The sequence below is a fragment of the Myotis davidii genome, unplaced genomic scaffold (genome assembly GCF_000327345.1).
Source record: "Myotis davidii unplaced genomic scaffold, ASM32734v1 scaffold226, whole genome shotgun sequence".
Taxonomy (NCBI): domain Eukaryota; kingdom Metazoa; phylum Chordata; class Mammalia; order Chiroptera; family Vespertilionidae; genus Myotis; species Myotis davidii.
Genome location: NW_006297224.1, coordinates 1,763,459 through 1,788,639, shown reverse-complemented (window position 1 = coordinate 1,788,639; position 25,181 = coordinate 1,763,459). Strand labels below are relative to the sequence as shown.

Here is a 25,181-nt window from a genome sequence, read left to right as displayed (position 1 = left end):
TGAGATAAAGAGATAAGATATAAGACCACACTTAAACAGACATCCAATGGAAGAACACAGTGTCAATCTCTCCCTCTAGCAATTCCCTTAAACACAGGGAGGGGTGTGGTAAACCATTTAAAAAGACCTGGTTTGGAGGGTGGTGATGGGTTCAGGATGGAAGGGGTCAATGGGGGAAAAAATGGACATCTGTAATACTTTCAACAATAAAAATAAATTAAAATAAATAAATAAATACTTCCATAGGGAAGAGAATTGAGGGGTTCATCTTTCTTTATAAATATTGCATACCTCATATCGCCCCTCTCATCTCTTAGTCCTCTGTTTATATTTCTTGATATAATAACTAGCAAAATGGTTTGTCCTCTTTTACCCTGAGGAGTCATGCTCAGGAGAGCTCCCAATTCTATTTCATCTCATATATAATCCCTGCGCCCATTGGTGACTTCCAACTCAAGAAATAATCTCAATCAGTTTCCCACATCATCTTTAAAACATTATCCTGTACTTTTTTGAATACCAAGTTAAAATGGAGCGGTCAAAAGTTAAAGTGGAAGCATATCAAGAACCCCTCCTGCTCTCAGAATTCTTTTAAAGAATATGGATGCATCAGTGTCCAGAGGAGGCCCCTCTGTCCAGTATCTTTTCAGCTTAGAAAACATGCTCATGTGACTTGATTTTTGAACATTGGACCGAGTTAATCAGTCATGACTTAAAATGTGGTTTGCTTCCTATAAATGTTCTCTTGTACTGTAACCAGAGTTTTCTATGTAAATCTGCTTTGTGTTGAGGGCTGTATGACAGCTTCACAGTACTGTCCAGGACACAGGCTTGTTTCTAGTCACCACTCCACAGGCCTAGGGTGTGGCCATAATTATTATGGAACAAGATGGCTCCAAAGACTTTGCCATCACACCCATGTTCAGAGCCATCTGATAAAGTAGTGGTGTGCTGGGACCATTTCATACTGGATTGATAGAGCCAATTTTCTGTATCTCTTCCCGAATACATAGTCAGCTACACTACTCTTAAACTTTTCAAACTTTCCTAACAAAATACCACAGACTGGATGCCTTAACCAACAGAAATCTATTTTCTCACAGCTCTGGAGGTTCGGAGTTTATGGTCAACAGGCCAACAGGTGGTTTATGGCAAAATCTCCTTCCTTGGCTTGCAGATGGCCGCCACCTCTATGTAAACATGGCCTTTTCTCTGGTATCTCTCCCTCTTCTTATAAGAATGCCAGTCTTATTAGATAACCCCCCCCCCCCTTTATCACCTTATTTAACCTTAACTACCTCCTTAAGTCTTCATCTCCAAATATGGTGCATTAGGGGTTAGGGCTTCAACATAAGAATTTGGGTGTGGAGGATACCATACAGTCCATAACACATTGGTAGCTTGAAATCAGTCAGAGTGTAAGTATTTACACCACAGATATGGGCAAATCTAAATACCAGGGCTTCTTTTTTTTTCTTTTTCTCTTTTTCTATCCTTCTGGAGAGTCAGTTTCTCAGCATACCACTGGGATAAAGAAATGAAGGTTTCATTAAATAATAACAAATAATAATAAATTTCCTATTAGCCAGAACTTAACCCCAAGGTCATATCTAGCCAAAAGGTAGAGTAGAAAATCCAGTCTTTTTAGTTGGATGGAACTGTGTCCTGCAACAACAAAAGAAAATCAAAATCTCCTTCTGAAAGGAAAAAGATAATAGACATTGGGGTAGGCAAAGCATTTCTGTTAGAAAAGGTTACCCCTAAGGCCAAATACTCTACTTTCTTTGTTTGGATACCTGCTCCTAACCATCTAAATGTGTGTGTGTGTGAGTGTGTGTGTGTGTGTGTGTGTGTGTGAGTGTGTGTGTGTGTGTGAGTGAGTGTGTGTGTGTGTATTACTAGTCTCTTAACATTGAGGCATACAAAATACATGGGCCTCAGATTTCTCTCTCTTCAACCCAACACTAACCCATATTAATGTTCTTTTTAAAGTATGTTTCTTTCTAACTTTGTAACAATTCAGAGAACAAAATTATATGAAAGTACAATGTGCTACACAGGGAAGAAATCCTAAGATTCTCTTGTTCTTTCCCTTCTGACATACCTATAAATATTAACTGGATTTTTTCACTTGAGAAAATATCCTCTAAATTTTGCCTTCTCCCTCTCAGCTCAATAACTTGATAAATTTGTGATTATTTTCTTTTCTAAAAACCAAACCTTCCCAATGGTATCCACAGATTTGTCTCAGAGAAAAACTGTTTTGTGCTGAAAGAATTTAAATTTACTATAGTCCAGTTTAAGCCAAAACATATAAAAATACATGTTAAGGCTTTAAACTAGAAATATTAACTAATTCTTGCTCAGAAGGAAGAGGGTATTCCTCTGGTACCTGCAACTCAGCCAAAAAAATATTTTATACAACATGGGAACAACCTATTAAAAGTTGAAAATAACATAAAATGAATCCATAATGACATAGAATCTATTTATTAATTAGAAAACGGAGTTCTGAATAATATAAATTATAACATCATATTTCATTTTAAAAGGATGAAAAATACTTTAGGATGTACCAAATATTAATCTGAACCTGTTTATAAAAATAACAATATGAAATTTTTCTATATGATCTTTAGGAAGATGATTTTAACATATATAAAACTTATATTAATTTTTAACATGACCAAGGTTTTGAAGCTACCAGTATTTATTTAATTATACTGTTCTAATCAAAAGAGTCATGTTGATTTCAGTTCCCATGGAAACCTTTGGTAGGTGTATTTAAGGTTTACCATGTGATATGGGCTAAAATTGGTTCACAAAGGAACACAGCTTCTCATACAATGGAAATACAGAAAGTGAAACACCTTTAAATTAATGGGTTTGTGAAATAGCCTTTTAAATGGAATTAGTGAATGTAATTCTGACTTTCAAGAAATACCTTTGGATTATATCATCCATAAGTTACTTTAATTCGTCCTTCAGATGGGAGGACAGACCACTTAAATCACAGAGACAGGAAAGGTTGACAAAGACTCTTGAAGAGCCTAGAACTTGTGATTTGAAATTTAAGTAGAATATTTTAACACCACTGCTCCTCTGTAAGTGTACTTCGTTGTGTATCTATGTCTGATGAGGGCAAGGAGTTCTATTGTTTTTCTTCCATTGTAAGCCTTTTTGCTTCTTCATTGCTGACTCCTATACCCTTGCTTGGTTGGAGACTTTGGCCTATCCTTGTGTGTACCTCCCGTGTTAAATGTGAATTGCCTACTTTAGATTATAAATACCAGAACTCACTTTTCCTCTCTCTTGTTTGAATCTTTAAAGTAATTGACCTTATTTTCATTGAAGAGCAATAACATGTAGACACCATGGTGCCCAAAGTTAATGTAAAATAATGCTCAAGCCATACGGGTATTGTTCACAAAAAAGGCCAATTAAGAAATACCATCTGAAGGAGGCCCTCCCAAGCAGATGAATCCATATGGAAATGGTAATTAGGTCTTATTTAGCCACTGACATTCAATAGATATGAAAATGTACACAGCAGATACAGTACTTCAAAGGACATCTCTTCGGGGGATTACTCCAAAGTCAGCATCATTATCAGTAGATCTAATGGTAAAGTTTTGAGTCAACTAATGGCTCCAGATAGCAGAAACAAATGAGTTCATTTTAATCCTCTAGTCTAGAATATTTTAGTATTCTATATCGAAGACCTAGCAAGTAAATCTGACCTTCTCTCTCTTATCATTTATCACCTGACTTTCTTTCAGAAAGGCAACACCACCACCCCATTGTAAAACTCCTAATCTCTTTTCTGATCAACGAAATCAATTTTGTCATTCAAAATCATCCTTAGGAAATTTACTGAGATTGATTTCATTTGACTCCAAAAACTCCAGAACCCCTGTCACCATATGTGCACGGCTGTAGGTGAAGAGATGCACTTTACAACTTTCAGTCTTTTGTTGTTATTTCTCTCTCATTCTCTATTGGACAGATACTTTAGGAAGAGAGAGCTTTTCCTTTATAATATAGGTTAAGTGACTAGTCAAGCAATATGGCAAGAGGAAATTTCACTTTCTTCATCTAGCTAAGCTTAAGATTGCTTTTGTGGGCTTTAGATTACCTCGAGCAATATTATAAGATCCTTTACTTTAGGAGATAAAGTAAAATTAATGCTTAAACCTTAAGAACTTTTAAATAGTCAAAGCTTCATTCGGGGATTAGGGTTATAACTAGCTTTTTAGTCTTGTTCTTAATGGCTTATTCCAAACCCCAGATGTTTAGATGACAAAATTTTCCCAGAAGAATTTAGAAAATGATTCCAGAACAAAGAGTGAAAGTTTTTAAAGTATGTTCTGGAAATGGATTTAAAGATAAATCTTGTTTACTTTTGTTTCAATAAAACACAATAGACTTTGCTATTGAAATGACTGTTTATTGTTATTCTTCCACGGGTAGTCCAAAATTCTTAGGTAACTTTAACTGTTAGTGTGTTAGATCAGAATTCACAATGAAGAACATCAACTACTTTAAGCAGGATGTTCACAAAAGACTTTGGATAAATATATGGTGTAACTAGTACTTAAATAACAGGGCATTAAATCTTGCATTCCCAAAGGTTTTTCATTATAATCAATTGAATAGAAGTTCTATAATTTCAATTGACTCTATTCTTTCTCTGTTCAAAGACAATTTTGAGAAACTTGTCTATAATTTATGGAAATTTTCGTCATAAGAGTAGTAAAAAAACACCTTTTTATGAGCAACTTTACTGTTCTAAATTATAAACTATTATTTAAAGATGATCACAGATTTTTTTTAATGGAAATTAGTAGTTAGGGAGGAAGGACTTAGTGCTTTACTTTTATTATACTTTTACCATGTGTTGTAAGTTTTTTTAAACAAGTCTAAAATTGTACATTCTATGATGTGATTTCTAACTTCTAAAGATAAAAAGGAAAATATCAGTGCTAGAAGTTAGTTAAATCATTATGAATTCTTAAAGCCTTCCTTCATATTCGCTAAGAGGTATAATAATGTGAGACAGGCATTATATACTCAGCTCCTAACTCTATTTTTGTGTCTGATAAGATTTTCCTGCTGGCTCCGTCAGTGTCCATGTCTACTGTGATGGAATCATTAAGGCCCAAACTGAGATGAAATACTACACAACAGAAAAGGCTGTGGGAAGCCTGTTGGAAGTGGCAGGTCCAGGAGACGGTGTGTGCCAGGTAAGTTAATCTTTCCATGAAGGTGATAATGGCCTAAAAAGCCAGTGCAGGTAAAAGAATGCACACTTTTGTAGAAACACTGTATGTTGGTTGAATAAGAATGAATTACTGATCAATGGAAAGGGAGGAAACAGAACCTCTGTGAAGCAGATAAATTACTTTGCTTAAGTCAGCCATTCCAGATAATGTCACTGAGAGACAGGTTACCCATTGTAAAATAGCTATTGTGATGGGCTCATTTTAAAGCTGTTACAGAGCAGATAAAGAAAGACAGAAGGATTAAAGAGAAGGCTTAAGAAATTAATTTCCTCTTTATCCAGATCTGGACAATACAAAACAAAAGAAAATTCAGGCCATCTAATGCTCAGAGGTTAAGAAGTCAGACAAACTAAGAATACCACCCAAAAGGGAGCCTGGGATGTTAATCTAGATAGGAATTGTTATTTTCATGTGGAAATTTCCAAGCTCAGTGTATGTTTTTCTCAGTTTCACTTATCACTGTTATCTGATAGTGAAAATTCTTGCTTCAAATTAACAATGTTTCTTAGGAAATCCAGAGGTTAACATTTTCTGGTAAGTATACAAAAAGGTATTCTAAGTGTACAGAGAAGCCCCAGGTTGCTTCCATTATTCAGCAAGGTGACTTGGCGAGGAGTTTGTGGCCTCCTCAGAGAACCTTGTTTGGGACATTTTCCAGTGAATGTAGATGCTATGAGTCCCCTATCCTCATGAAATTAGAATGTAATTATTGCTTTTTGATTAATCTTATGCCATTAGTTTAATTTCTGCATTTTATTTATCTTCTTGTTACCTTGACCCACTTGCAGTAGAAAGGAAGTTTGCTTGATGTGAAACTTTTATCCTTTATGTGCTTATTCCATCAAGTTCTCAGACTGAAATAAATGTCACTTCTTTTTATAGCTGTGAGATACTTAGAATTATAACCTTGCTTAATTGCCTTTTTTGGTGTGTGGTGGGGGAGAGGGGAAGGGTAAAAGGGGGAAGAGACAAAGAAAGAGGTAGTCAAATGAACAATGTGATCTTCAAATTCACCACAAAACACTCCAAAAGAATGTGTAACAAAACCATCAATGATAGTGAAGTTGACAGTTTGTCATGAAGCCTTATATGTCTAAGTTAGTTTAGAATTGGAGGTCTTGTTATTTATTTTGTGTGATACATTTTTCTATTAGAGTTCTCCCTTATGTATGACATGTTTTAGAACAATGAAAATGGTAAAAATGTCTTAGAGAAGGGCAGGCAGTAAAATACCATTTGTCAAACCAGAGAGTCTGTGGACATTTGACAAAATGTCTATTTTATAATTGCAAAGCAAGAACAAAAGTAATAGCCTGAAATACAGAATGTTTCATTTTCCTGTGACAAATCTACCATATCTTCTCTTTAAAAATTCTGCTCATTACAAAAAGATTAATAAAAGTGATATATAGAATTGTTAATATACAGTCAACATAGAAGGAAAATAGTCCCCAAGACACATTTTTTGTGTTGGTTTTGCCTTTAGGGAGGAAAAAAACCTTTGTGTAGAGTCAAAATTAAATGTAATTTATAACTCTTGGACAGTGTTTCAGAATGCTGTGAAGTACAAGTGTTGCTTTCTTCTACAGCTTTGAGTGAATAAAAACTCTTAGATAACTAGAAAATGCTCCGTTTCATTTTTGCTCTCAGTGTCAGAAATGAGCGGTGAGTAAGGGTTATGGTTGCATCTTCAGGTTTCTCCTCTCCCCCGAGCCCTGGTGGTCTAGTGAAGGAAAGAATAGGGACAGCCCCAGCTTGACTCATGCTGTCATTGGCAGGAAAGAGCCATTTTAAACTCAAGGTGAGAGTCCTGAGGGGTAGAACTATTCTAGTTTGGTGGCAGCAGGCCACAGTATAAGAAGAAACATTATTCATATGTAATACCCTTTGTAATACTTTAAGCAATAAAACTAAAAAAATAAAAATAAAAAAGAATTAGATTTTTAAATTATTAATGAAAATTGTAATATATGTTTCCATCAAAATAAAGTTTTGAAATAGGGAAAAAAAAGAAGAAACATTATTAAGAGATAAAGTTTAGTATATACAATTTAAGATAGATAGGCATAGAGATTTAGCTACTGTGATCAGGGGACCTAGACATGTTGTGGGATTAGATCAAACTAATCCTGAGACAGATCTCAGACCAGACCCAGCTCTACCATCACACGCCTAACAGAAGGAAGAGACTGCAGTTCAGCCAGACCAGTGTTCGGCAAACTGCGGCCCCTTGAATGTGGCTCTTCCACAAAATACCACGTGCAGGGGCGCACATACAGTGCGATTGAAACTTCGTGGCCACACTCAGGCCGCCAAAGAGCCCCTTGCTACCTGCATGTGGCTCGTGAGCCGCAGTTTGCTGACCACTGAGCCAGACTTCCCCAGGTCTCAGAACAGGTATATGACATGGGTTTGTCTAATCCACTGGCATCTGGACCATACGTGCTATACCTGTTATGAATTCACTAAGATGGTGAATGGCAGACTCTGCCCTTGATGAAAAAGAAGGCAGCTCCATGCCATTTCCTGGGCGTGTTTTAGGGATGTTGGACGTCGAATGAGGTGGTCCAGCCCACGCTGCTTCTCCTTGTGGGTGCGTGGGTTTTCTCCCACGTAGATTATATTTTTGATATTTGATTCCCCTTCCCCCATAGATTATATTTTCGAAATTGTGTAAAAACATTTGTTTTTTCATTCCATTATAGAACATTACAGTAATTGTTTCTTTCATGTGCTTACTACTGTGTCTTTTAATTGGAAAATGTGGATATTTTGCAAATCGTCCACTGAACATCTCAATTCAAAGAATAATATACATTGTAATTTTATTCACTATAGTGACTGTGTGTTTGTAAGAACATATACCAACCTATTTAGTTGAAATGGTATACTGTAAGAGCTAGCTTGAGTTTTCCTATACATTTTAATGGTAGCTGTGATTCAAGTAATCCTACAAATTAGTAATAAAATAATCCCTATAGTAATAATTAAGAAGCTATTGGGCATATAATAACATGAACATTCTTTGAATTTAAGGACAGGAACAATAATGAGAAATCTGTGTGGGTTTTATTTTTCAGTAATCCTAGAATTTGCAATAAGAGACTTTCCATTATCATTTAAAAACACTTGAGCATATAGCAGAATGACCATTCTGTGAATTTGAGAAAAGAAATGGTAATGAGAAATTTGATTCTCTCAGTTTACTTTTAATGATGTCCATTAGGTGTTAGAATATGTTACCAAAACCAGCTTAATTATCTAATTGCTTCCTAAAATCATTTCATCTTTTTTGAATAGATACTAAATCCCAGCACATAGTCTCATAAAGATACATTTTCCATATCATCACCTATAATGGTAAATTCAATTGAGATTCAATGAAAAAAAAAATCCAAAGCACAATTTGGGAACATAATTAGAATTCAAGTACTCGTATTAAAAATACTAGTAACTCCCATTTAACTGAAATTATTAAAACCTTTGAGAATTTCAAACTATTTACAAAAGTGACTAGGGACAACAATGAAGTTAACTTTGTATAGAAAAAACTAGGTACAGTATAAAAGCCAAATTAGGTCAGAATGCTGAAAGAACATAGAATTATTGTTCAAAGCATTAGGATCCTATTCATTAAAAGTTTTTGAAATGGTACCAACTAATTCTTCTTAGTTGTATTTTTTATTGGTAAAATGGTAACTTTGCCTTTCATGTATTTATCATTTTGCATGTTTTACTTTATACTTATTTATTTATTTATTTTTAAAATCTTATTTTCATCTTCATATTAGGTACACTTCATTTCCAGTTTTCATGCAAATATATATATATATATGAGATTCAATCTTTGGTTTGCTACCTGCAGATGTTTCATACAACATGAAGCCAGGTGCCATTGGGTGAGACAAGGTACAGGCTTAGGGAATTCTCTTATCATTTGGAATCTCCCAGTTTTGACTAGTTCCCTTACACATTAGTTTCTTCACTAAGTTAAAGCTCAGGTGTTAGCCATTGTCACCTGTAAAGAATCTTCAGGAAGGTAAAGGGGGATAAAGGATGATGGAAGGAGACCTAGCTTGGAGTGGTAAACATACAATACAATATACAGATGATGTATTGTAGAATTGTACCCCTGAAACCTATATAATTTTATTAACCAATGTCACTCCAATACATTCAATAAAAATTAAAAAATTTTAAAAAAGAATCTTCCGGAGATTCTCCCCATTGAGAGATACTGGGAATTCCCAGGTCTCTCAGTAATTGTTTTAGGCCCATGCCTTCCTCAAAAGTTTGGGTGGACAGCTTACTTCCTCTTTTCATCAACTGTGTTGACGAGAGATACAAATGCATCCAGTCTCTTCACCATAACGCCAGTGTTGCCTAGGACACTCCCTGGCTACAGACTTTCAGTGGCTCCCTGGATAAGGTCTGAACTCCTTTGGTTGGCACACCAGGCAGCAGGATCACAAATCTTTTCCAATTCGACTCCTACCACAGCATACCCTCTCCATATCTTCTTAATTCTCTTCATTACTCCTATGTTCTGGTCATCAGGATTGCTCATTCTTAGAACACACTAAGCTAATCCTCCCTCTACCCTCAGCTTCTCAAAGGCAGGAGCACTGTGCCTTTCATCTCTGCATACCCAGTTTATTTCACACAAGTAGTCCCTGATGCAAGGGGCACAACTGATAGTTGTTGCTTAAAAAACAGGAAAACACAACGTGATTGCCATTTGAAAAACTGGCAAGTGGCAGCATGTAAAGGAAAATCAGTTTCCCTATGGGGCAGGAGCAGGAGTTAGATTCCTTTACTGAATCAGCAATCACTTACTTCATGAGAACTAGGTGTTCTTAGTGCTAAAGGAACTACCCTATGTGTACAATGAAGAAGCTAGAGTATATGATCACCAAGGTCACTTCCAACTGAAATATTCTGTAATTTCATGCCAAGAAAAATCTACTTAACTACATTGGAAATTAGGACTGCTCTCCACTAAAGAGGATTGTCTTGCATATATGTGGGCTTTCCATGTAGCCTTTATTTCACTTTTATTTGCACTCCTTCCAATTCTCCCTCCGGAGAAGAAGGAAATGATTTGAGTTTAATGTACCTTCCTTCAGTTTTATTACTTGTTACATATTTCTGATGAAAGATTTGAAATGAGAAGGGAAAGAAGAGTCAAATGAAATGCAATTTGGAGATTTATTTCTGGATTTCTTTTTCATATTGTTTGTGCCCCTTATAAGGATGGGTCACTCAGAATAAGGCATAGCCACTGAAGTTTGTTTTGTACTGACAAGATCAGTGACATTTTCTTTGTGCTATGTCTCCACCTGTGATGATGGTCTATTGATAGTTAATGGTACCTCATTAAGATAGTTCAGACTTGATGTTTATACTCACATCAATTAAATATCATTGAGTCTAATAGGAATGTAATATTTAGTATGCTCATCCATTTATTTATAGAAAAACAAATAATTTGGTTAAATATAACATCAAATATAGCAGTTGTTAAAGGGAAAAAATAAATATTTCTGACTGCAAATTCTTAGCCATTAGTACAGCCATATGTTCTCTACACCTCTTTATCTCACAAGCCACCTCAGTCCATTTTCAAAGCTTTGGGCCCATGTCTTTTACCTATGTTCAACTGCTGTTTAGAATATTTTACTAATGACTTGCTACTTTATTGTTTCTACTTACTCAGTGGAAATAAATACTCGCACCATTTTGTATTTCTCCCAAACTAAAGCATCTCTCTTGCTTCTTATATCCCTTTCTCCATTGGTCACTGGGGCTGGCTTTGACTGCCCTATACAGAGGATGCCAGAGAGCTGGTGTGAGTGTTGCCTATAACTGACCCTATTAGAGTGCAGGCTTCTGCTTTTACTATTTAGTTGTTTAGAGGATTGAGATCCATAAGGAATATTTTTAAAAAAAACAGAAAACAAAGCACAAGTCTAACACCGTTAGCAATGTTCCTTTATAGCTTTCATAACAAGACGATGATAGAAAATTAGAAGATCTGCCACTGATAGTAAAAAACCCCAAATCATTAATAACCATTTGGAAATTAGAAGACTGAAAAAGTTATTGTGAAAAAAAGTGTTTGTTTATGTTTTTGAACAACTCAGTATGCATTCTTGTGGGCCTATTAAAAAGAGCTGTATTTCAATAATAAGATAAATAAAGTGGATATAAAATTTGGGAACTCTAAATGTCTTTAGCATTCATGAATTATGCTTCTACAGTAAACTGCATCAAGACACAGGAATGGAAGTAAAAGAAATCTTTGACAAGAAAAATTTAACTTCTGAAAATCCGCACCTTTCTCCCCCAGACATAATCCATTTAACATCATCAACCTTATTACTTTAAGTAGCAACACACAAATATATATATCAATTATGTTCAAGTCTTCCCCCCAAAATTAAATGGACATTTTTCTTGTTCGATTTAACTTGAGTTTTCAGCAACAATTAACACCATTAACTAACTCACTTGCTTAATATTTATTTTTTTTAGCTCCCATGAAGCCATATCTTCCTGGGATTCCTCCTATATCCTTAGCCTTTTCTTCTCAATTTCTTTTGTAATCTCTTCTTTCTAGAAAATAAAGTTTCACATTTGCCAAATTTTTATTCTTAGACTTTCTTTTTTGCATTATAAATATTTCCTCTTCAGGTTATCTCATCCTAATATGCTAATAAGTGTCTGGTCGTCCTGTCGTCCTTTCAACCAATCGACGCATAATATGCTAATGATATGCTAAGGCCACTCAGCTGCTCACTATGTGCACTGACCACCAGGCGGCAGACAGTCGACTGATCGACCAATCGCTATGATGTGCACTGACCACCAGGGGGCAGATGCTTCGACCAACAGGTTAGCTTACTGCTGGGATCCGGCAGATTAGGACTGAGAGAGACGGGCTAGACATGCCCTGCAGCCCTCCTGTGGTCCCTTCCTGGCCCCAGTTATGCACCAGTGGGGTTCCACAGCCTGGCCTGTGCTCTATCACAAGCCAGGACCTCTCAGGGGATGTTGGAGAGCCAGTTTCGGCCTGATACCACAGGCCAGGCCAAGGAACCCCACTGGTGCCTGAATTTGTTCACCGGGCCTCTAGTTAACTTATAAAATATACCCGAAATGTGTTTCTTCTTTAAGCTCAGTCTTTCTAACTCAGGATATACATCATCATCATCCACCCAGTTCTACGGGAGACGGAGCCAGGGGCTGGGTGGAGGTGGGCAAAGGTTGGGCGGGGGGAGAATGGGAGATATCTGCAATAGTTAATACCTTCTATTCTATCACCCTACAAATTCAATTCATCACTAAGCCGTATCAGTTTTACTTACTAAATCTTACTTACTTCTCTATACATCTCCCAAGTTCCAATACTTTGGTCCACCACTTTTCCTCTTGCCTAAACACCTGTGATAGCCTCCCACTTGGTCTCCATGGTTTCTTACACAGGGCCTACTTACCTTAAGTCCATTGTTTGAGAGGTTCTTTTAAAAAGAAAGATTTTAGCATGTTATTCTCCTGCTCAGGCACTCCAATAATTTCATTACTGTGTGGACTTAAAAAACACACCAACTTTATCATGAACAATATGGCTCCGTAGTGACCGTCACCTATCTTTCTCTCCAGGTTAATTGCCCATTCCAGGCACACTGGCCTGATTTTAGTTCCTGGACTTTTAGTACCTAATTTCCCATCACAGGACCTTTATGTAAGCTCCTCTCTGTAACTAAAACATGTTTTCAGTCCCTCCTTCTCTCTCACTATCTTTACCTAATTAATTCTAATTCATCCTCCAAATTTCATTTTAGCATCTCTTCATTTAGCAAAGCCTTTCTGACACCACACATCTCCTATGTATCTCTTTGTAACACTGATCACATTCTAATTGGACACTGATATGCAATATTTCTCAGAATAATGCCTGCCTCTCATTAGACTCCAAGGTCAACAAGAACAGAAATACTATCTTATTTGGTTCCCTATTTCATCTCTAAAACTTGGTACACTGACAGAGACATAGCTACTCAGTACATATTTCATTGGATGAAATAATGACAAAGGGGAAGAAATGTATACACTGTTTGCCACCCAACACAAGTGGCCCACCCATCAGAGCCCCTTGTATCACTGGCTTCCTGATAGCACAGGCACAGCCCCATTTGAGAAGGTTATTGGACGGTTGGCTGAAGCAGCGCTGCTTCTGACTGCTGTAGAACGAACAAGCCAAAGGAAGCACAACAAAGGAAAAAACTCAGAAAGAGCAAATGATGATACCAATTCTGGGTTGTATAGCTTGGAGACTAGAGCCTAAAACAACGCAATAGAATAATTCCAAAATTTTTTTTTTTTTGCAATCATGGCATGAGTTAGAGAAGCCTTTTTAAAAAGACATTTCTTTGTATATGTTAGTGCTGTATTTGCCTTAAATCTTGTCTTATTACATATTTAACAATAGGTTGTTATAAAATGATTGCTAAAGGGAGGCAAGGGTGAGATAAGAGATGCTGCTTATGACTATTCTACCTAATGCCTACAATAGAAAACTTTGGCTTGTTGTGTTTCATCAATATGGTCATTAAATATCCCCATTAATCAATCGATTCAAGTTTAATCAAATTAAAGTTTTGAGACTTTTTGACATTATTTACAGGGGGTCAATGTTGAAAAATTCAGCACAATCAAGTGTTAGTAAACAATCTAAAAGTTTATTAAAAAAAAACTTATCAGATTGCCTTTACATAAATTATGATGTTTATACATTTTGCATGATTGACTGGGATGGCAGAAACTGCAGGGTGTCCCCCAGTAATTCTTTTTTCCTTTCTTACATAATAATTTCTTAAATAATTTTATCTGGACATATGACTGCCCACATAAATATTTCACTTCCTGATTCTCTTGCAGCTAGGTATAGCTACAGAATTAGTAGCCGACAGCATGTCAGTGGACGTGATATGTGCACATTTCTGATCATGTCCTTAAAAGAGGGGTAGGAGTCATGCTCTCCCCATCACTGACTTTTTACTTTGGCTGCAGTGCCAACAAGGGAATGGTGGATAAAACATCTAGGACCATGAGGATGACCTATAGTAACAAAACAAAATAGAGGCTCAATCTCCTAACCAGGGGACTACCATGTCAACGCTGCATTGCCTAATTCCAGGTTTTTATGTTAAAGATAAACAGATGTATATCTTAGTTTAAGCCACTGACATGTTGGGTCTCTGTATTACAATAGCAAAACCTACATTTGAAGTAATTTAAAAGATATGTTATTTAATTAAAGAATTTAGAAAGAAAAAGCAAACTCATTTGTTCAGTTGCTGCAAAAACGAGTTTAGGGACCAAGTCTGCTCACTGATAGACTTGTGTACTTTTCTGAATCACAATTATTATTTCCATGAGTTTTTATATCGGAGAGATCACATCATAGTATTTAGAGAAAGGGGAATTAATAGTTACTGGAGATTTTACATATATTTTAATTTAAACTCTATGTGATTTTGTGATCAGTATTATTAAGGTCTAGAGGTAGTCAGTCAGCCCTGGAGCAGACATTTGCACACAGGCTTCTCAGATCTCAAAACATATTTTCTTCTTGTTAGAATATAACTCTTAAGTCACTGAAAGAGATTCTACAACAATATGAATCAATAACAAATACATTAAGGTAGCCTGAAATTGAATTGAGTTTTATATTTTTATATTTGTTTTTGCATATGTAGTCACTGATATGTTGAAATTCTAAGAACTGACTCACTCAAAACATAGAAAAATAAACTTGACCAAAGATAAATCTTACTCGCTTATTTAGATTATTCTTAAATTTTCTGCTTGCACTCACAAGATAAAAGGCACAGACAAAAGGGCTTTCCATAATTCTAACAAGCATCTGCTTGGTTCTTTTACCTATCATTTTCTTTGCAAGCTTCAGTAGGACATTTTGTTTAAGATATGTTATGTACACTGTTTATCAAATTCCCCTTTAAATGACTACTTTGGCTTCCTTTCACAGCACACATTATGAACAATAGAATAAACAAAGTGACCTTTTTTTTTTTTTTGCTACTGAAACTTAAACAGCATAGCAATTTGTTATAATAAGAACAAGATGTTTTCAGCTCAACTACTGACTTCCCCTTTAGATATCTGAAGGTAAAACATAAAATGCTGCAACTATTTCATAAATTTTGTCTCCTATGATGAATATTTCACAAGCCTCCTATGGTTATGACACTGAAATTGTTTCTGTTGTTACTCAAAACTCTATTACTGTCTTTCTCTAACCGACTTTTAAAACTATCCTAATATTTCGTAGCCAACTTTATAGGTTTTTTCACCCAACATCAATGCTAAAGCCTCCTTTGCTTGACATCTTTGCTATTAAACCTGGGAAAGCCAAATTTTAACATTTTAAACCTATGAAGCTAGAGTGGCTACATTAAAGAATTTTAGCCAAAGGGACAACTTTAGAGCTTTTTTTTTCCTGATTAAAAAAAGAAAAGAAAAGATATGGTTGGCAATAGACACTTTCTGTGCCCCCCTTCCAGGTATGCCTAAACAGGAATGTGGTGTCCATCATGAAACCATGGGGATATAATTTATTTTTTAACTTTACTCAAAGTATACTTCAGATTTTACTCTTCTGTCTTTGACTAGAATGTGGTATAAAATGTAATTTATTTAGCATGTGAAGGCATAAGTTAAAATCCTTATTCCACAACATAGCTCTGCCATTTGGAGTGTTACTGATTATTTTTCTTTGGCGGGGGGAGCAAAATTATCCTATCTAATAAAAGAGAAACATGGTAATTAGCCGTACGTCCGCTACCCTTCCCATTGACTAATCAGGGCAATATGCAAATTAACTGCCAGCCAAGATGGCAGCCGGAAGCCAGGCAGCTTAAAGTGAACATGAGGCTTGCTTGCTTCAGTGACAGAGGACTCTAACGTTCCCTGCCTGCCGCTGAAGGCCTCTGAGCTGCAACTCTAAACAACTATGTAACAAATATAGAAGCTAAACAAAACCCCAGAAACCTGCTTTAGTCCGCCGGGCTTCAGCCAGCAGGATCACAACATTGTAAGCAAAGGCCAGAAACCTACTTTCAGCAGTGGAGGCCTAAGAGCTGGAGCCAAACCTCAAAGCTAAAGCTGGCTCAGAATTTTAAAAAAAGAAAAAAAGGAGCGGTTGGGAGCTTCATTCACCCACCAACCTGAAAACAGCCCTCAGCCCCTCACCCAGACTGGCCAGGCACTCCAGTGCAGGGCCCATGGCCTTGTGGCCCCTGCACACAATGGACTTCAGCTGGGAATACAAGCTAAGCTAGCCATATGTTGGACTGGACTGTGCTTCTACATGGAACGGAAACTCTGGGAAGTTGCTTTAATCCTAGCTCTGCTGAAAACAAGTTGGGACTTTTTATGGAGGTGGAGGGATGGGATCCTGAAGGGGAACTCCCTTAATGTTACCTCATCAATAAAGTTTCCACAATAACTCATCCTCCCCTGGGACTCCCTAATTGGCCCTGCTCTGAGCCCAACCAGGGACTGCACCTAGGGATTGGGCCTGCCCTTTGCCACCCAGGAGCAGGCCTAAGACAGCAGGTCATTATCTTCTGAGGGGTCCCAGACTGCCAGAGGGCACAGGCGTGCTGAGGGACTCCCCCTCCCCACCAAGTGCACAAATATTTGTGCACCGGGCCTCTAGTCATATCTATAAAAGCAGACATTTAAAAAATCTATCTTGTAGAAATGTTATGAAAATTATAAATTATATAAAGCCTAGCACATTATAAGTACCATATATGTGGTAGGTATTATTACGACTTCAACTCTTTGAGTCTAGTTCATTGTATACACTAATCTTACCTTTCACACCATTCCAAAGATCTGAAGTATCTACCAACTGCTTACATTAAATTGCCTTAAAGTCCTTTTAAAGGACAGTCTGTCAATGCCTTCATACTCAAGCAGCGTTCACACTCCTCATCCAAGAAAGAAACCAATTAGACTTTGAAGGGGTCTATGTAAATAGCTATTTATCTTAAGGGCCTCAACTTTGCGTAATGAATATCTTTTTTTCCTGGTTTGTTTATATTCCGTTAAACTCTTAATAGAAATTGTAGAAATATTTAAATAGAAATATTTAAATAGAAATATTTACAAGTATTTGTAAGAAATAATAGAGAAAGATCGTGTGTGGTAGTTTGTGCCTTTTAAGGAATTGGTTCTTTTAATCTAACTTGTCAAACTGATCTGTACAGAGTGGTCCACAGTACTCCCTTATTATCTTTTTTATGTCTGCAGGGTGTGCAGTGATACCTCCTGTTTCATTTGTGACATTTGTCATTTGTGTCTTTGTTTTTTGTTTTATGATCAATCTTGCTAGAGGTTTGTTAGTTTTCTTGATCTTTAAAATAATCATCTCCTTGCCCAGCTTGTGTGGCTTAGTGGTTGAGCATGGACCCAGGAACCAAGAGGTCACTGGATGGATTCCTGGTCAGGGCACATGCCTGGGTGCTGTGAGCTCATCCCCAGTAGGGGGTGTGCAGGAAGCAGCTGGTCTCTGTTCCTCTTTCTCATTGGTGTTTCTATGGTGAGAATGTGTATTCTGCTGTTGCTGAATAGAATGTTCTGTATATGTTCATTGGATCCTTGTTGGTTAGATCATTGGAAAATGAGATATAGTGTTTGAGTTTTTCTATATTCTTGCTGAACTTTCTGTCCACTTTTCTATCAATTTTGAAAGAGGGGTATTTAACTATAGCTATAGATTTATCTATTTCTCCTATCAATTCGGTTGATCTTTACTTCACATATTTTAAGCTTTTTTTGCATACACAATTAGGGTTACTCTGTCTTCTTAGTGGATTGACTCTTTTATCATTACATAAGTTCCTTTCTCACTCTGGTAATTTTATTTGCTCTGATGTCTGCTAAATCTAATATTAATATAGCATAACTACTCAAGTCAGAATTTTCAAGTTAGGATATTTTCTAGGGAAAAATAATTTGGGGATTATGTTTTGTGTTCTATGCTATTTATTTATATGCAAGATAACACTAATAATATGAAATTGAAAATAGAAGTGCTAGCTAGAATATTGAAAAATATCTGTATTCTTTTCTAATTAATAAAATGTCTTCATCTACATTGTAAAGACTTTTTCTTCTGAGGACATTGCTATTTCATTTCATTTTAAATTCAATGCTATTGTATTTCTCATATTGAAGTATCATGGTGCCTTGATTTTTAGTGGGAACTCTTGCTCCTTGAATTCTCATCAGTGTCTCAGAATCTCAGAGCTGGAAGTGATCCCAGAGGTTATCTTATGACTAACTTATTTATGTGTGTAGTAACTCTATGGGAAGAACTTTGGGAAGAACTCTGGCTAATTAAGCAACACTGAATATCGTCAATAATAAAAAGGGTGCCTAATCCCTCTGGTCAAGTGCGTCTAATCAAAGCCTCATGCTTTTGTCAGCTCCCCTGCAACCCACCCTGGGTGGTGGGTGGGAGTGGGGAGGGTAAGGAGAGGGATGGTGGGGCTGGGCATGGACAGCCTGGTCCCAAAGGTGAGGGGGCCAGGGCTGCTGCCATCCTGCCCTGGTGGAGGCGGGGAGGGGTAGGAGAAGGGGTGGGCATGCTGAGTTGAGATTCAGAAAAAGGGGGTCACATAGCAGCAGAGATTGGTGGGAGGGAAGGATGGTGAGAACAGAAGCTAGACAACGTCATTTGGGAAGTGGTCAGAGGGGGGCAAGCTTGGAGAGTCAATGTACCCAGGGCATGAGGGTGGAAATAGGAAGGGAGACTGCTGTGGGTGTGAAGCTCCTGGGTTGGTGTGATGGGGTGGAGGTGGGTGTAAGAGGCTTATAAGTCGTTATAAGCATAGCTCTGGTTTGACACTGCCTTCTGCAGTATCGTGAGGGGCGCAGGGAAATGGACAGAAATGATGAATGGTGTGGTCCTTTACCTCACAGCCTCTCTGTGTAGACATGTGCTGGGGCAGGACCTTTCTTGTGACATGCACATGTGGGGCTATTGAGGCCACCCCGGAGGGGTCAGTGGGCTGCAGAGTCCTATCTGGGCCCTGCTGGTGCAGGGCAGGGAAGGGGCGAGGAGTGGTGGGTGCTGTCTCCTCACCCTGAGGGGAAGAGAGGTAGGCAGGAGCCTGAGCGTGGCTGGGAGGAGCCGCCTTCTCCCTCCCCAATCTCACTAGGGTCTGTGCTGCTTTTGAAAAGGTGTGGGTGCCCGTTCCCCCTCCCAGGGCCCTGAGGGACGAGGGGAGGTCATGGCTCTGTTTTCTGCCTCTTGGTCCCCCACCCCCCACCCCATGTATCATAGGGACTTTCACCATCAAATCTTTCTAAGCAAAGTGTGAATAGGATTTTTACTCCCTTTGTACAGTATTCTGAAAAACGCAAATAAAGGACAATGTGTTCCTGAAAAAAAAATTTCTAAATCTTATTCGATTTCAAATAAAGGACAATGTGTTCCTGAAAAAAAAAATTCTAAATCTTATTCGATTTAGAAAGAAATAGCAAGTTTATCTCTGTATATAAAATTACCAACTACGTAATAGACTATGCAGAACTCTTGTGACCACTGACACAAATTTAGAGAAAAAAATACAAACTAATATTATGATTTTCATGTTTTCTTATTTTCCTCCTTCATCTCAGACAGCTAAAATGTATTATTTTGAACTTTAGTATAAAGAACATGCAAACGTATCACTAACAATGTTTTGCTCCATTGCTCCTATCAAAGACTTCCGGAAAAGATTAAAGGGTAACCACAATGAGATATACTCTTATACCTCTTAGGATGGAAATTATCAGAAAGACTAGAAATAACAAATATTGGCAAGAATGTGAAGAAAATGGAGCCCTTGTGCATTGTTGGTGGGAATATAAATGGTGCAACCACTATGGGAAACAGTATGAAGGTCCCTCAGAATATTAAAAAGAACTAAGTATAAGTGGCAATTCCACTTCTGGCTATTGATCTGAAGAAAATGAAAACACTAACTGGAAAAGATATGTGTACCCCCACTAGCATTTTTTTTTTTACAATAATCAGGACATGGAACGAGTCTGTGTCCATCTATGGGTGAATGGAAAAAGGCAATGTGACATATGTAGATAATTGAATATTATTTAGCCACAAAAAAGATTAACATCTTGACATTTGTGACAACATGGATGGAACTTGAGGACATTGTGCTAAGTGAAATAAGTCAGACAAAGACAAATACTATATCATCTCATATGTGGAATCTAAAACAAAAACTGAGATCATAGATAAAGAGAACAGGTTGGCGGTTCCCAGAGGCTAGGGATGGGATTGGGAGAAATGAATAAAGGTGGTCGAAAGGTATAAATTTTCAATTATAAAATAAAGTCATGGGGGTGTAATGCACAGCATGGTGATTATAGTTAATGATATTTTATTGCATAATTGAAAGTTGCTGAAAATGTAAAGATTCTCACTACAAGAAAAAAAATCAATTATATATGGTGATGGATGCTAACTAGACCTATTGTGGTGGTCATTTTAATAAATTAATATATCCTACCACTGAATCATTACATTGTACATCTAAAACCAATGTAATATTATATGCCAATTATATCTCAATTTAAAAAGGGTAATTATTGCTAATATAAAATTTTCACATCTTTATTTATAAAATAGGTTTCATTCAATATCAATATTCAACCACATAAGTGATCATAATAATGCTGCAACTTAAATAAACTTTATTTAATCCAAATAATAAACATTTCTATGTCAAATAATATAGGCTCTAAACAACATAATGTTTACAGCATGAATTATAGTTTTATATGAAGGTACTTTTTGAAATGCCTACTTCTTTCTTCTCTCTCATTCTACTATAGTCTTATATAAATTCCAAAAGTTCATAACCAGGTCATGATTCATGATTCCTCCATGCCTGTAAGCAATTTGTTCAGTTAATCCAGAGTGTTCCTTGTCTGCATGGCAATTTAGATCATCTGCTCTATACAGTCTTTCCTGGCCATTTCTTTCTTTGTGGAATTGAGCCATCTCCCTTTTGCCCACTCTGCTTCTAACCCATGGTGACTTTCTATCATAGTACCTAGAACTCAATGTATTGCCCATATGTAATTACATGACTGTGAATTCCTTGAAGGCAGAGTTTGCTGTCCCATCTTTCTCTCTCTCCCTCTCTCTCTCAGTGCTAAGAGCTCCACATAGCCCATAGCAGTAAGTACATTAATATTGGGTTTTTCTCTATACTATATAGCTATAGATTGAGAAAAGGACTTACATTCCCTCTGCCAACTTTTTTTTTTTAATAAACAAGGCACAAAATATATTATTTTTAGGTCTAAAACAGTGATTTGACATTTTTATGTGTTAAAGATGTGCTCACCATAGCAAGTCCTCTCCCAACTTCTCAGCAGTTAGCCCTAAATCACTGGACTACTTGAGGAACTCAGATTACTGAAAAATGAGGAAATAGAGTAACACAAGTGTCTGTTTGTTCAATCCAGCCATTTAATTTATGAAACTATGTATTGGAAATATGTATAATTTTATTTGGAAATCATTTCAAAAATCTTCATTAGGAACTTTTGTTCCACAGTCCTCTCCCCAGCAATGGCTTTGTTTGATTGGCCCATCTCCTCAGCGACAACAGCTATGTCTCAAGCCAATTTGGTTCCAGCCATAAGCTTCACAAAACACAATTTTAAAAGATGCTGGTCTTTGTAATAGGCTATGCCATCCATAGGAGAACAATTAAGTTCTACTTGCCTCCTCCAAAATTAGGGAAATAAAGTAAACAGAGTGACTCTATAGCTGCGAGAAAAAACAAAAGCAGAGATGCATATCTTCTTTCACTTTTCACAGAAATAAAATAATCTGACCCCATTTCTCACCCTTAAGTTGAAGAACCAGTCATTATTAAACATCATATATTTTACAAAATTTAGTTAAAACAATTTCAGTGTTATGATTGACATGCTATAATGTTCTTTTGTAATTAGTAAGTATTTAAGTAAAGTTGCTCATCCAAAAGCAAAGACTTGTTTCTTGCATCTGTTTTTCTATTACCATAATAACTGGTTTTCAGGCAAGCCCTAATGTTTTGTGTGAGTCTTTAAAAACGGTAACAGTATTATTGAATTTACCCGGTATTTACTCCAACTAATAATTTATTATTACAGTGCACTAAGATGAGTTTCTATGTGAATAACTGAACTAAATGTCCTTTTCATTTAAAAACAGAATGACATGGAAGAACTTGATGATATTCTCACATCCGTATTCAGGCAAGAGATACCATATTATAAGTTCCAATCTCTTCAAACCGAAATCTACCCTCAAAAAGAATGTGAGTACTTCACAATTGCCTCAGTTATTCTTTAATGTCGTACTTCCGTGTATGTCAGTTGGCAGTAAATTTTATAGCTAAGAATATAGTTGAATTGCTGATCAGATATTTTAGAAAATTCCCATCACTTTGTGAGAGAGCACACTATTTCAAACTTCTGAAGGCCAATTTGGTAATTTTTTTTTTTTTATCACAGGCCCTAAAATGTGCATAAAAAAACCACAGTAAACTTATTTCCTAGATTTTTATGCTAAGAATATATTTAGAAAAGTACACTTATGATAGAGACTGTTCATCAACAATTATAACACTGTATATAATTACAAAAAATGGAAGTAACTTAATCTTCACAAGATAGATAATTAATTAAATAAATTTTGGTGCATTCTTTAAAGCAACTGTCAGAAACAAATTTAATTTTGTAGCATATGTCACTCTACACAGGGTCTCCAAGTTGTTCCAGGATAAACGTCACCCAGCAGTTTTTGAATATGCCGACGGTCATTTCACTGATACTTCAAGAAGTCACTTTTACCCGGGCTGGTGTGGCTCAGTTGGTTAAGTGTCGTCCTATGCACCAAAAGGATGCTGGTGGGATTCCTAGTTAGGGCACATGCCAGGTTTGTGGGCCCAGTGGTTTGTGGGCCCAGTCCCCAGTAGGGGATGTGCAGGAGTCAGCTGATCAATGTTTGTTTCTCTCTCTCTCTCTCTCTCTCTCTCTCTCTCTCTCTCTCTCTCTTTCTCTCTCTCTCTCTCTCACAAAAAAATGAAATCAATAAAAAACATATTTTAAAAAAGAAATTTTTATTTTAAATTAATAGGCTGGCTGGAATGATGCTTTCATATATACTTAATTCAATAACAACAGAATATATAGCAGTAAAGTGCAGTCATCTTCAAAAAAGTACATATGTTTACCCTGGGCGGGGTAGCTCAGTTGGTTGAACTTTATTCCATGCCCTAATAGGTCACCAATTCAATTCCTATGTTAGGGGCCTGATCCCCAGCAGGGGGCATGCAGGAGGCAGCTGACCAATGTTTAGCTTTCACATAGATTTTTCTCTCCCTCTCCCTCTCCTGTTCTCTCTCTCTAGAGTCAATAGAAACATTTTTTTAAAAAAAAAAAAAATAAAAATAAAAGGTACATATGTTTAATAACATATATGTTTATATCTATAAATTGTTGATCTAGACAGACATGCAGCTATTAGCATTAGTTGTGTTTGAGGTTGTGAAATTTCAGGGATTCCATTTTTTTAAAATTTTACTTAATCTGTATTTTCTAAAGACTGTATTATATGTATGATGAAAATAATGTATATATATATATTATATATATATTCATATAATGTATATGTATGAATCAAGAAAAGTATATGTAGGATGTACTACCAAAACACACACTTCTAAATGATATCGTGAGCTCAGTAGTATATATTCAAAATTGTTCCTGCGTTGTTTGTTGACATGCTTTTTACAGTTCACTTATATGCCCGGCATGTGCCAAACACTGGGATAGAGATGGAATGTTGCGTAAAACAGGAATGGAGCTAAAGAATATGAAAGTTCTACTCTAGCCATATTAAGGACTAATGACAGAGGAATTTTTTCTGTTGGGTCCCTGTCTACTCCAAGCATTTTTGTCTTCAGGCTGGCAGGCTTTGGGCCAGAAATGCATACATTTTAACAATATATACTTGACTTAGAACGTTTTGACATTAGATTAGGATGGAAAAGAAACATGACATAATTCCTCATTTAAAGCACATAATTTAATTGGCATAATGAGGTGATATACGTATGTTACAACAGAAAGAAGTAATGTGCTGAACTTTGTGGAACTCATGATATTGACAATAGAATTTTAGAGGAAATATACCTTACTGTTCAGGACCTGCTTCATAAAGGAGGTGTTATTTTACTTAGGTCTTAAATGATGGATAGGATTTTGGTGAGGAAGAAAGGAAGTAGAAGATGGAGTTATGATACCATTTTTATGAATTCACTCAGCACTTTATTTAGGTTTGTGGGATGAGAATTGTAGGGTTGAAGAGGATAGAATGACTGTAGTCTTTCATTTTTATTGCTACAGAATTCTAGATAAACTTAAAAGTGCTTCTCAGTGTATTGTTTAGGTTGTGGAATAAGAATTTTCGAGTTGGGCCCTGGCTGATATGGCTCAGTAATTGGAGCACCAGCTCATGGACCCAAGGGTCATGGGTTCAATTCCCAGTGAAGGGCACAGACCTCAATTTCAAAGTTCCCTGCCCCTGGTGGGGTGTCCTGTGGGAAGCAACCAATTGATGTGTCTCTCTTACATTGATGTTTCTCTCTCTCGTCCTCCCTCCCTCCCTTCCACTCTCTCTAGAAACTATGGAAAAAATGTCCTCAGGTGAGGATATATAAAAAAAAAAAATTAGAGTTGGAATGGAGGGATTAGCCTGGTACCTTATTTTAATAGAAAAAGAATGCTGAATGG

At 36.7% G+C, this 25,181-nt stretch overlaps 1 protein-coding gene across 1 annotated transcript in view; it reads left to right on the top strand.

Annotated features, from left to right (window-relative positions):
* BANK1 (B-cell scaffold protein with ankyrin repeats 1) overlaps window positions 1–25,181 on the top strand; it is a 281,394-nt gene that overhangs the window by 56,874 nt on the left and 199,339 nt on the right. Inside the window, exons 4-5 of the mRNA XM_006772998.2 lie at window positions 5,104–5,243; window positions 22,597–22,702. Of these exons, the coding sequence (XP_006773061.1) occupies window positions 5,104–5,243; window positions 22,597–22,702 (246 nt within the window). The remainder of the gene's footprint in view (window positions 1–5,103; window positions 5,244–22,596; window positions 22,703–25,181) is intronic.